This window comes from Coffea arabica, chromosome 3c (assembly GCF_036785885.1).
Source record: "Coffea arabica cultivar ET-39 chromosome 3c, Coffea Arabica ET-39 HiFi, whole genome shotgun sequence".
Classification (NCBI taxonomy): domain Eukaryota; kingdom Viridiplantae; phylum Streptophyta; class Magnoliopsida; order Gentianales; family Rubiaceae; genus Coffea; species Coffea arabica.
This window is the reverse complement of record NC_092314.1, coordinates 38,462,072-38,474,476: the sequence shown is the minus strand read 5'-3', so window position 1 is coordinate 38,474,476 and position 12,405 is coordinate 38,462,072. Positions and strand designations below refer to the sequence as shown.

At 36.1% G+C, this 12,405-nt stretch overlaps 1 protein-coding gene and 1 pseudogene across 1 annotated transcript; both read left to right on the top strand.

Annotated features, from left to right (window-relative positions):
• The first annotated feature begins 383 nt into the window (after positions 1 to 383).
• Positions 384 to 7,298, top strand: LOC113735020 (uncharacterized). The gene is made up of 10 exons (XM_027261896.2): positions 384 to 646; positions 734 to 948; positions 1,835 to 1,943; positions 2,117 to 2,474; positions 2,692 to 2,761; positions 2,899 to 2,966; positions 3,365 to 3,480; positions 3,561 to 3,667; positions 5,335 to 5,471; positions 6,468 to 7,298. Exons 1-10 carry the CDS (start codon positions 566 to 568, stop codon positions 6,704 to 6,706), a joined length of 1,500 nt encoding a protein of 499 aa, XP_027117697.1. The 5' UTR covers positions 384 to 565; the 3' UTR covers positions 6,707 to 7,298.
• Positions 7,299 to 7,721: 423 nt separating this feature from the next.
• Positions 7,722 to 11,492, top strand: LOC113735019 (pentatricopeptide repeat-containing protein At2g17210-like; annotated as a pseudogene).
• The last annotated feature ends 913 nt before the right edge of the window (positions 11,493 to 12,405 follow it).

The window sequence follows — 12,405 nt, the reverse complement described above, 5'->3', positions numbered from 1 at the left end:
AAACAAACTCAATTAGATTCTCAATATTTGAAAGATACTTTTGAACTAACTCAAGAGCTCTCTTAAATCATCGAACTCAAGTTTAAATGAAAACAAGTTGATTTCAAGCTCAAGTCAAATCCAAATCTCCACGTTTGCACTGAAGGCTTGAAACTTAAGTATTCATATTTTCCAAAAAAAAAAAATGGTCATAAGATCAATGTTCTTCGCATGCCGAAATTGTAAATACACCTTTTTTAATTGAAGAATAAGCCCCTTGGCCGTTCGGTGAAAATCATTTGAAGAGAACAATCAAAGGACTATTTTCTTTTAATAAGAAAATTATTCAGATATTGTAACTCTTTGTTCTTAAACTAATAAATTTAATATTTATGGAAATTTTCTTAAGTTGTAGTTTCACACTCAAAATTAATGCATATGAAATTTTTGGCAGACCCACTAGGAGGATATTTGCCTCTCATCTCTTCTTTTCATACACAATTTCTGCCTCTCATCTCTTCTTTTCATACACATATAGGCCATCGCTTCGGCCTCCGCCTCCGCATCCGCACCGTATTCTTCAGTCATGGATTTTGAAAATTATTACGAAATTTCCCTCGTCGCCGACTTCATTATCGCCCATAACTTCTCCAGAGTCGCCTTACAGGTTTATTAACAATAAAAATGGTAAAAAAACTAATAAATAATTCCTAAAATTATTAATTGAGATTTTATATATTTATTTTATTTGTAGTTTCCAGATGAGCTCCTGAAAGATTCAAGGAAAGTCGTGAGTGCTCTCCGGCAAGAGCTCCACCGGCCTCTTCAGAATTCCGACGAGTCACGTGCAACCGCTAAGTTGTACGTGATGGCCGACACCACCTACGGCAGCTGCTGCGTGGACGAGGTCGGAGCTGCTCATGTGAAAGCTGATTGCATTATTCATTACGGCCACAGTTGCCTCAGCCCGTGAGTTTGTTTATTATGTGTTTAATAGTAACTATGTTCGTAATTTTGATTAAGGAGCTGTTTAGTGTTAATTAATTTGGTTTAGTTTGAGGAAATGGTCGGAAGGGTACAACCTTTAGTGTATGAGGTACTAATTAATTTGAAGATAGTGCATTAAGGGTTATTGTTACTTGTTATTGCTGCTTTTGAAAGTTTTGGAAATTTGGCCTTTTCGGTTTTGGAGTTGGTTGCTACATGAACTAGTAGAATTTGGTAAAAGTGTACTCTCTGTATTTTTTTTTTCTTTTGGTTTTTTGAAGTTGTAGGGAGTCAATTGGTCCTAGCTTCCATGGTGAAACGCTCTTATTGCTTCTTTCGCATGTATTATGTTGTTGAATGTGAAGAAACAGGCCTCAACCAGTGCTGAAATGGAAGTCGGGGAGTATCTTGGTGTGTCAGTTTGTCTGTTAACGTGCATTTGAACAGTAAATGTTACACATTATGTCTTGTAGTATTTACCTCCTTTTTTTCCTTGGTCCCAATTACTCTCAGGCTTAAAAATGGAGCAATCACATTTGCAAATGTGTTGGAAACTTGCTTTTTGATGAACCCTTGAGGCCTCATTTCCATTTTTTTTTTTGCAATTTATGTACCTATAGATTTATTTCAAGTACAGAATATCCCAAGTGGTTCCTGATTCTTTGAGGCTGCTATGTACTTGATTCAAGGAAACAAGTATCAATGATGATGCATACATACTGTCATGTATAAGTTTGAACATGTTTTGGTATCAAGTTTTCTGGTTTTAAATTGCCTTGTTGAGTTTGCAAGTAGAAAATTTGGTGGGAAACAAAATTTTTCTTCCATTTGTTTCTAATTTTTGGGTTTCTATAATATGTTTTGGCAGGACAACCACAATTCCAGCTTTTTGTGTTTTCGGCAAGGCTCCTCTTAAGGCATCTAACTGTGCTGAAAGTTTATACAATTATGGCGTAAAAAGTGGCAAGCCTGTTCTGGTAAGTTGGAAAGTACTGCATATACTATCATGTGGTTGTTTTTGCCTTTTTTTACACAAATTTTTGTTTGCAATTTTCTCACTCCAGGGCTCTAGGTGATAGTTTTATTTTGGCTTGTAACACATATTGTCTAAGTTACATAATTGCTGACTTGAATATCGCTGATATTGCAGGTTCTTTTTGGGTTAGAATATGCTCATGGAATGCCGGATATAAAAGAGGCACTAAATGTTGAAGCAATGAGGTTTCATGACTCCAACTCAGGATTTCAGATACATTTTGCTAATGTTACTAATTCAGTTATAACTCCATCCGCATCTATGAAATTGGAAAATCGACATTTAATGTTGAATGGCGAGCAGGATAACAATGAAGATTCTTCTCAGAAGACTGATACAAAATTTAGACTAGGTGGTTTGGGTTGGAGTTTACCTGAGGGACACAGGACGGAGGATTATTTGCTGTTCTGGATTGGTTTAGACAACTCGGCTTTCTCAAACTTCATATTAACATTTAATAGTTGTGAAATAGGTAAGTGAGGGGTGCAATTTTTGGCATTGCCATTCTCTTCTGTGTTGCTCGTTGTCTTAGTTTTGTTATAAGCATGAAGCTCGCCAATTCAAATTGGTTTGACATTGTCAATTGATTTTCCTTGTTTTGTTCTTTTCAGCTACCCGCTTTTGCTTTCTCATGCTCTTTCACTTGGCTATGCAATAATGTTTGTTGATTTCTCACCTGTTGTTTCTAGTCAGATATGATGCAATTGAAGGTTGCTTGAAGACTGATGTATCTCAGCAGGCAAAAATTCTTAAGCGCAGGTATTATACTTGTCAAGCACATAATGATGCTAATTTATTTCAGCAAATTAGTAACTTTTATATATAAGATGTGATATGCATTGACGTATTAAAATCATTCTTTTGTCCCATGTGCAACCAACTGCATGAATAATTAGGTATTATCTAGTTGAAAAAGCGAAGGATGCAAACATGGTTGGGATCTTGGTTGGAACTCTTGGAGTTGGTAAGTTCTTGTGCAACAGTTTTATTAATATGCACTTGCCCTCTTCCATCACGAATCAATGCTTTTCTGACTTTTGCCGTAGTTAGACTTTTTTGTTCTAAATATGTAGAATTATAATTCATATGCAATAGTGTTATCTGCTCTGAGTAAAGACCACAAATGTTGCTCCGTAATTCATATTGAAAGCCAATTTGGTCTTATGCATTTGCAAATCAATTGAAATCTTCTGAAAATTAGTAGTTTATTGAACATTTGCTGAGCTTATGGTTAGATAATAAATATTCTCTTCAGGCTTGATAGAATGTATTGCCAATGCACATCATTTTGTTTGACCTTTTTAGTTTGTCGTCATGTTTAAGATACAGACTGAAGTTTTTCTGGTAAAATTATTGATGCAGCTGGTTATCTAGATATGATTCATCAAATGACAGAACTCGTGACTAGAGCTGGGAAAAAGGCATATACCTTTCTTATGGGAAAGCCAAATCCTGCAAAATTAGCTAATTTTCCTGAGGTAAACATTGTTTCTGTGGACAGATTTTCTTTACAACTTTTAACTTTTGAGAATTTTTCAAATCTCTGGTGCATATGCAGTGTGATGTTTTCATCTATGTATCCTGCGCTCAAACGGCTCTTTTGGATAGCAAGGAGTTTTTAGCTCCTATAATCACTCCTTTTGAAGCTTTGATAGCTTTCAACAGGTAAATACCATTTTAACTATGAGTGTAAAGTTTTTTATGTGGTTGAAATTTGTGGATGGTCTATAATTTCCTGATTGTACCTAAAGCACATCTAAGTGGATATCTTATATAAATTGCATGGCATTATCAATTTCGTTTGATGACTATTCACTAATGGGTGGTTTTGCATTTCATGGAAATAATGCAGGTTGCAGAAATGGATTTTGTCTTTATACTTTTTTTTTTATTACATTTTCTTTTCCTGAGCAATTAGGAATTGTGCTGCATGTTAGAGGTTCAACAACTTTGCTGGAATAAATTCATGCAGGGATCAATAGTGATTATAGGCTTCATTTTAATTCCTTTAGTGGTATACTGTTATAATCAGTAGTACTATGCAATTTGATGTCCAAGAGGTATGCAAGGTAGCTAAATAAATGAAGGGAAGTCATTTTTCGAAAACTGTGTGTGATATTACTCCTCTATCAGAATAATAATAGTGTCTAACCTCTTCTGAGGTTCGGAAATTAGTTATCAGGAAAATTTTGAACTAGCTTTAAGTTTTACATTGATTTCTGGTTGCACAAAGTGTCCATGTTGTGTAAAAGATTTGGTAAAGTTCTTTTTGCAGTGATAAAGTACCTGGTAATGTCCTGATAAAAGTGTTTATATTAAAAAGATTTTTGGCTAATGGTAACTCTACCTGAAGCTCAAACTTGGAGCTTTTCAAAAGTGCCTTGCTTTTACTTAGAAGCAATTGGACTCCCTTAGACCTACTTAGAAGTTCAGATGTGTTTGGTTCACATGCATTGAAGATTTTATGGTTCTAATGCTGCTTTTGTTATCTATGCTTACCTTGCTACATTTCATCAGCCTAGTTTTGGTTCTAATGCTGCTTTTATTACCCACATTATTCATGAATCTTCAAGTTTCTAATGTTATTGTCATGGATATTGTTGAGCTTTGCAATTATCTATTTTCAGATATTGAGTTTGGGGCTATAAGATCATCAAGTTTCATTTCTCTGTTACAATATATGCTGAAAGGCAATATTGAATTGAATTAGCTTTGTCATAGGAGCAGAAAACCTGAAAAATAACTAGTAGTACTTTGTAAGAGGAATACACGTAAACCTGTTGATGAAATGTGGTAGTATTTTTCAGATCCTTGATTGGTTGATCTATAACCTCTTTGCAAGCTAGAGTTCCCTTGTGTTTCTATTTTAGTCCTTGTCTCTTGCCATCCACTTTGTCTTTTTTTTTTTTCCTCTTCTTAAGTTTAGATTATTCAGTGCCTGAACTGTGAATATTGTATCGACTCATCTTAATTCTGTCCTCATTTGTCTGCAGACGTTGTTAAGATTATATGTTGATTCACATTCAGTTGTCATGGTTTTGATACACTGCTATATGATTCGAAGTTTATTTAATTTTTGAATAAAGTAAATTTATCCAGACCTCAGGGCAGGAGATAGTAATAGATCATTCGGCTGAGGTCTGGAAGTCTTCCTTTACACTCTAAATAGTCCTGCTGTAAGTAAATCAAATGCCTTTTTGGTATTGGATTTGGTGATTATTCGAGCCTAGACTCTACCAATTCGACAGGCTTGGGAATTGATAATGATAATATTATCCTTTGAACTTGTTATAAATACTAGATGATCAATTCTTGTTAAACCGCTATTGCAGGGGCAGTCAGTGGACCGGAGCTTACTCAATGGAATTTCAGGATGTGATTGCTTCCCAGCCTGCCGAAGTAGAAGATGAGACAGAATCACGTTTTTCTTTCTTTCAGGGTGGATATGTTGAAGATTTTAAATTGCAAGGTATCTTCCGTTATCTTGAGGTCTCAAAAAATCTCCTTTAAAAACATTGGAACCAGGTATTTGTTTTAGGCTATAGAGCTCTTCTAAATCTTAAACAATGACAAGTGAGGCAATTTCTTGTTCAGCTGACCTTATGACCTTATGTGCACCATTATATAGAATTTATGCAACTTCATTAGCTCTGAGCTCATTGAATATTCTACTGGTACCAATCAGAGGAATTAGCCCTCTTGGTGAAGCTAGACAACCAAATAAGAATTTGATTTACTTGTATTGCAATTCCAATTTAGAGAATAGGTGTCTCTCTTTCTTGCATAGTTCCATGATATAATATTTGCACTGATGAACCCAGTTTTATCCCCATTCTAGGGTGGTGTTCAAGACATCTTTTGAGGCTCATTTAATTAACAATAAAAACAAGGTCCTTGTGTTTTGCATGGATGCTTGATGGGAGATGACACAGAATTAAGGCTTGTGTTATCATATAGGTCACATAAGCCAATTGGTGAACTACCTAAAGTCTTTAAGGCTATGCTTCTATTCCATGCTTGTGTGTTGATAGTTATTGATGATGTACTTGAGTAATCATCAATGTGCTTGCGATGTTCTGTGTGTATATATATGTATACACACAAACATATATAATTCTCTTTGTCGTCATGTTTGCTTTTTTGTTTCCTGTTCAGCATTGTTTTTTAAATCTCATCATTCATGATGGGTTATTTTCTAAAGTATACGATTTGGATTGAATTAGTCTATTAGCCCTCTTTGTGTGACTGTTCATAACTTAAAGTCATGTAATGGTTCATAATATGATAAGTCATTCCTATAAAGTTGAGCTGATATGTTTATTCTGGAAACCAGATTTTTTTTTTCCTCATTTGATCCGTTAATGGACAAATGTAGCTTTATTCTGTTGACTGTTAATTTGAAATGTCTCGCTTCTTTCTTGGCTGTGCTCATTTAATGGTCCCTTTGAATTTTTGGTCCTATCAGAGGGGAAGGAGGAAAAGGATGCAGTTCTTTCCCTGGTAAATGTCACAGAGAAGGCTTTGCTGCTGCAGAACAAGGAGACTGAGCTGTTATCAAGAAGAGATGCCAAATCTGGAGCTGAGTTTTTTGCAGCTCGATCATATCAAGGTCTTGAAATCCATAGCAGTGACTCTTTTCCAGAGCCGTTTTTAATCGGTAGAACAGGGAAGGCATCTGGATATGAGGATGAACAAATAAGCTAGATCGTTTGGGGAAACATTTGCAATAGAAAGCCAGCACAGAAATACAGCGAAATCTGTGTAATGTTGGGACAGTAGACATAAAGCAGAATTCCGATTAGTTCTTTCATTGAAACCAATTGGGGATGTTTTGGCAGAACGCAGTAGCTGTGCAGCAGCTTTGGCACACATAGAAGTGTTTGTGGCTAAATTTGGGAATCTCTGGCTATTATTGCTACTGTGGTGCTGCCATTTTTGCCTTGCAGTGGCATGGTTAATTTTAATCTAGCCTTGGGAAGAGCTTCTTGCAGCTGTTACTCATTTCGTGGTATAATTCCATCCCTATTTGGTTAAACAGAAGGGGTTGACTTTCCTGAGTTCCACCAGTTGGGTCGTCTCTGCATTGTTGTCCTCTTTGAACTGGATCAGATTCCATTTATGTCTTGTATTAGTCAGGCATATTCATAGGATAGGAGAGAGCATATTTTTAAGTTGTTGTAGCGTTTCATTGGCATAACTTAGAAACTTGTTCTTACATTCCTTCCCTTATAACGCAAGTTCTTGTAAATATGGCTAGTAGCAATGAAATAGTTACGTATTGTTGATTTTTTTTGAAGTTACGTACTGTTGATTGATATAGGTTTCTTTATGCTTGCATTGAGCTTGGTTATTTTTGTTGAGTAGGGATATTTGCATAAATTTATTTATTTACATTATAAATATATTTTTAAATAATTTTTTTATTTTATATATATCACACGAAAAAATTGCTATAGTATTATTTTTTAAAAAGTAATTTCAAATAATTTATTATCCAAACACCTCCGCTGCTGTCAGCCCGGCAGCAAGCAACATTAAAAAAAAAAAAAAAAATTCTCACATTTGTAAGCAAGGGAAGGAAATTACGTATCAAATAATATTTGTGCATTTTTTTCTCATCCATAATCTAAGCTAAGGAATTAGCCAGACTATCTAGTACTAAACATAGACACAATTTATTTTATCAAAATTGACAGACCACTTCATAGTAAAAAACTTGATTTTGAGTATTTGAAAAGAAAAGAAATTCCCCAATGTCACCAAGTGCTTCAAAATTTTCCTCATGAATTTCTTATCCAGAAAGCCCATTTCAATAGAAAACCTTCAACCTCAGTACCGTCACCCAAAATAATAACAATAACAATAACAATAATAATAACAATAACAAAAGTAATCATCGTAATTTCAAAGTGGGATTACCAGCCGCCTCTTATAACAGCCACTGCCGGCGCTCTTTCTTCTGAGTTACTGCGACCCTTTCCCAGGAAGAGGCCTCCGTCGCCGGTAAAACCCCTCTAGCAAAATTTCATTGTTTTCTTTGTTTCCTTCTCAAGTTCATATGGTTTGTTTGTGTGGTCCGAGAAAAACGACTTTTTTTTTCTTGTAAAGTAGAGAACTGAAGTGAATGATAGCTGCTGGATAACTATCTCTATTGGGTTTTTTTCCTTCTCTCTGGTAACAGAAGCAGAGTAGTGTGAAACTGGGTTCTCTTTGTAATTGTTTATGCCAAAATTTTCATTGGGTTTATTCTTTTTCTTTTGTATTTTGTTTCATTGGATTTTTTTTTTCGGTATTGTATATTGGTAGTGGAATTTAGGAAGTTATATACTGCAAAAATTGTCCTTTAGATTACGGGGGTTGTTTTTTTCAATGTGATTAGTTCTGTATTTGTAGGAAATGTCCAAAGGTCATGCCTTAGTGGGCCTGGTTTGTAGGAAATGTACACAAAACAGGGGGGAAAGAGCAAAAACAGAAAGGAAATTGTCTTGTGATTTCGTTTGGATTTTTATGATTTTTGTTTTCCTTAATGGATTTCTTCTAAGTTTCATGTATTTCACAAGCAATTTATGAATTTTTTTTTTTATATCTGCTGGGCTTTTTATGGTGTTGACAACTTGTAGGGCCCTTCTTGTTATATGCTGTTAACTATCTTCTTATTATTATTTTTTTTTTGTGTCTGAATCTGGATTTAGTGTAGCCATTTCTGGAAGCTGTAACATTTGCAAATAAAGGATGCCAAATTGCGTTTCAGGAGGTCACCAAGAATGCACATATCGGTTGTTTCATTGTGGAAAGCAAGGACTTATGAGGTCCAATGCTACTGTAGATTTGTGATGTTTTGCTATTGGCTGGAAGGAATAGAGTTACCTTTCTATTGAATCTTTTAGCTATTGAGCCTGCAGCCCTTATAATGCAAGTGATTCATGGCTGTGCGCTTGCCAAGCATTTCATCAGTTTCAAGACTCCCCAGCTGTTTTTCAAAGATCAAGAACTTAGCAGCTACTGGGAGATGGCAAGAGGTTCTTTCCTGTCACCGTGAATTGAGGGAGGCGGGAGTTCAATTGACTGATCCTTCTGTCTTCCCTCCCATTCTCAAAGCATGTTCTGCGATATCTTTTGATTATGGCAAGTCCATTCATGCATCTTTGCTTAAACAGGGACTTGATTCATTCACTTCCTTGGGCAATTCTATTATTGACTTTTACGTGAAATCTGGAACCCTGGGTTGTGCAAATGATGTTTTTGATTGCATGAGGAACAGAGATTCAGTTTCTTGGAACATAATCATTCATGGACACCTTGATCAATGTGCTTTTGAGCAGGGGTTAGGCTTGTTTTTCCAGGCCAAAATTACAGGATTCAAACCTAACATATCCACTTTGGTGCTTGTGATTTGTGCATGTCGTGAGCGCCAGTTGTTTGATGATGGGCAAATACTTCATGGGTATATTATTCGTAGTGGGTTTTTGGCCATCTCTTCAGTTCAGAACTCCCTTTTATGTATGTATGCAGACATCAGGATGGAGTTTGCTCGGAAGCTCTTCAATGAAATGCATCATAGAGATGTAATCTCTTGGAGCGTAATAATTGGGTGGTATGTGCAAAACAATGAAGCCAGAGTTGCTTTAGAGTTGTTCCAGCAAATGGTATCTGAGTTTCACATTGAAGTGGATGGGCCTATAACTGTAACTATACTCAAAGCATGCACCAATTTACAGAACATTGAAATGGGAAATTTGGTCCACGGCTTTGCGATTTTGAGAGGCCTGAAATGTGACTTGTTTGTAGGAAACTCATTGGTTGATTTCTATTCCAAGTGTGATGATGTTGAATCTGCTTTTAAAGCCTTCAGCGAGATGAGTCAAAAGAATGTGGTGTCATGGAATTCTCTACTATCTGGATATGTTCAAAGTGAGAAGCATTCTGAAGCCCTGTTGTTATTTGATTCAATGAGAAGGGCAGGAGTTGAAGCTGATGAAGTAACCCTTGTCAATCTGCTTCAAGTATGCAAATATCTTATGTTACCATATCAATGCAAGTTGATTCATTCCAAAGTACTTAGACAAGGTTATGAATCAAATGAGTTGGTCAAAAATTCTTTAATTGATACATATGCGAAATGCAATTGCATTAGTCTTGCATGGAAGCAGTTTAGTCAGATGAAGCACCGAGATGCGGTCACTTGGAGCACAATGATTGCAGCATTCACTTACTGGGACATGCCTGGTGAAGCAATTACTCTTTTCCGAGAGATGAAGCTGATTGAAGAAAATCTTAACACAGTTACCATGTTGAATCTTATTGAAGCCTGCTCTCTTTTTGCAGATCTGAACATATCAAAGTCTGCTCATGGTATTGCTATTCGACATCGCTTAGCTTTTGAGGTTGCAGTTGGAACTGCTGTTTTGGATATGTATTCCAAATGTGGGGCGATACAGGCTTCAAGAAAAGCTTTGAATACATGCCCCAAAAAAACATTGTGTCATGGGGCGCTATGATTGCAGCATATGGTATGAATGGCCTTCCTCGTGATGCTTTAGCTTTACATGCCAAAATGGAATCTCAGGGTCTCAAGCCCAACTTAGTAACAAGCCTTTCTCTGTTATCTGCATGTAGCCATGGGGGATTGGTTGATGAGGGCTTGTCTGTCTTTGAGAACGTGATACAAGAATATGGTGTTGAAATTGGGGTGGAACATTATTCGTGTCTTGTGGACTTGTTGGCTCGATCTGGAAAGTTTGATAGTGCAATGGATTTTATCAACAAAATACCTTGTACAGTAAAGCCTAGCGCTAGTGCATGGAGTGCAATCTTGAGCGGTTGTAGGAACTCTGGTAATAGGGAGGTTGGGGCTGGTGCTTTAGCTCATATTCTTGAATTGGAGCCATCTAGTAGTGCTGGATATTTGCTGGCATCTAACATGTATGCGTCTGGTGGTTTATGGTCTGATGCTGCCAATATGAGATTGTTAGGCAAGAGAAGTGGGGCAAAGGTACTCGCTGGGTACAGTTTGGTTCATGTGAACAATAGGGCATACAGGTTTGTTGCAGGAGATAAACATGATCCATTATCTGATGAGTTATGCATTTTTATTGAACAATTACATTCGTGGATGAAGATTGAGAATACAGATCATGATAATATATTGGGAACAAAAAGGAAGGAAGTTAAATCCTGTTCTTCCAGTTTTCGCCTACAACAACAGCTAGAACAGTTTGTGGATGCTGGTACCTGATTTCTAAGGGTAGATTCATTCTTTTTTGTATCTAACTGCATGATGTAGCATTGCAACCCTGGAATCCATCTACCGGTTCTTTTTTACAGAGGCATTTTGTAAGCATCATTTATCTGTAGCTAGTTTTAGTTGATAGGACAATGTAATAGCAATAAGATTTTGTGCATTGATACTTGAGGACAGATGACACTAAACAGTGGTGGCCTTATCCTGCCAAATAGTTTAAACAAGCATTAGGAGAGTTGTTAATGTTGATCTCATGTTTATGTTGTATGCTTACTGTTGAAGAGTGTAGTTATTGGTGATTGAACTTTTTCAGTTGTCTATAACATGTGAAAACTATGATATTCAATACTTGCTCCTTAGAAGAATGAAGCTACTTTCACATTGTTTTCTGTCTTCCCCTCCAAACAATCTTCCTTAAAAATATACCCTTCCATGCTGGTAGATGCTGGAAATATCAGAAACCAATGCCTTTTGGTGGTTTGCTTTTCCTCATGGATTATCTTCTACTTGAATATGTGGAATTATTTAGTAAAAGGGTAAAATAAAAAAGAATATGTGAAATTATTGCAGTTGCTGATATATTGTGCCCTTGAAGTTGACTAATTGTGTGACAGTATTGTGTACTCGACGGTGAACCTGTTGTTTTCTTCAGTTTGTATTACAGAACAAATGGAATTTGATATTTTGCTGAAAATTTAACTTGAATTGGATGCCTGATGTTGTCATTTAATATCTCAATTGCCCTTTTACACTGCGGTTCTTTTGTTATAGCCTAGTGGTCTTTCAGGTGCTTTTGTCAATTATATCTGAAAAGAGGGTAGGGGATCAATTTAAACAGGTCTTTAAAGATATGGTGTTCTCTGTAACTTGCTATCTTCATGGGGGCAATACAGGAGTTTTGAGATATATAGTCTCTTTTACCTTTATTGGTCTAAAAGGAAAACTGTTATTTGTAGTTTGTATTTGAATATATATTCTTTGAACTTGGGGTTGCATATCTGTGCTTGCTGTCCAAATAATATCAGCTGATTTTGTGCTGAGTTAAGCTGGTTACTTTATTTCAGGTGATTTTCTTCCGGGGAAGCTATTTAGTTATTAAGATAGTTTCGTTTGTTTATGAGGAACAGAAAAAATGGGAAGAAATATGTTGCTTATGTCATAC

What these genes read in the sequence shown, in the direction of transcription:
- LOC113735020 (XM_027261896.2), top strand. Translation starts at nt 566, where the DNA reads ATGGATTTTGAAAATTATTACGAAATTTCCCTCGTCGCCGACTTCATT. An exon ending in GCAAAAATTCTTAAGCGCAG is followed by an intron (nt 2,762 to 2,898) that starts GTATTATACTTG and finishes ATGAATAATTAG; the next exon opens with GTATTATCTAGTTGAAAAAG. An exon ending in GGTTGGAACTCTTGGAGTTG is followed by an intron (nt 2,967 to 3,364) that starts GTAAGTTCTTGT and finishes TTATTGATGCAG; the next exon opens with CTGGTTATCTAGATATGATT.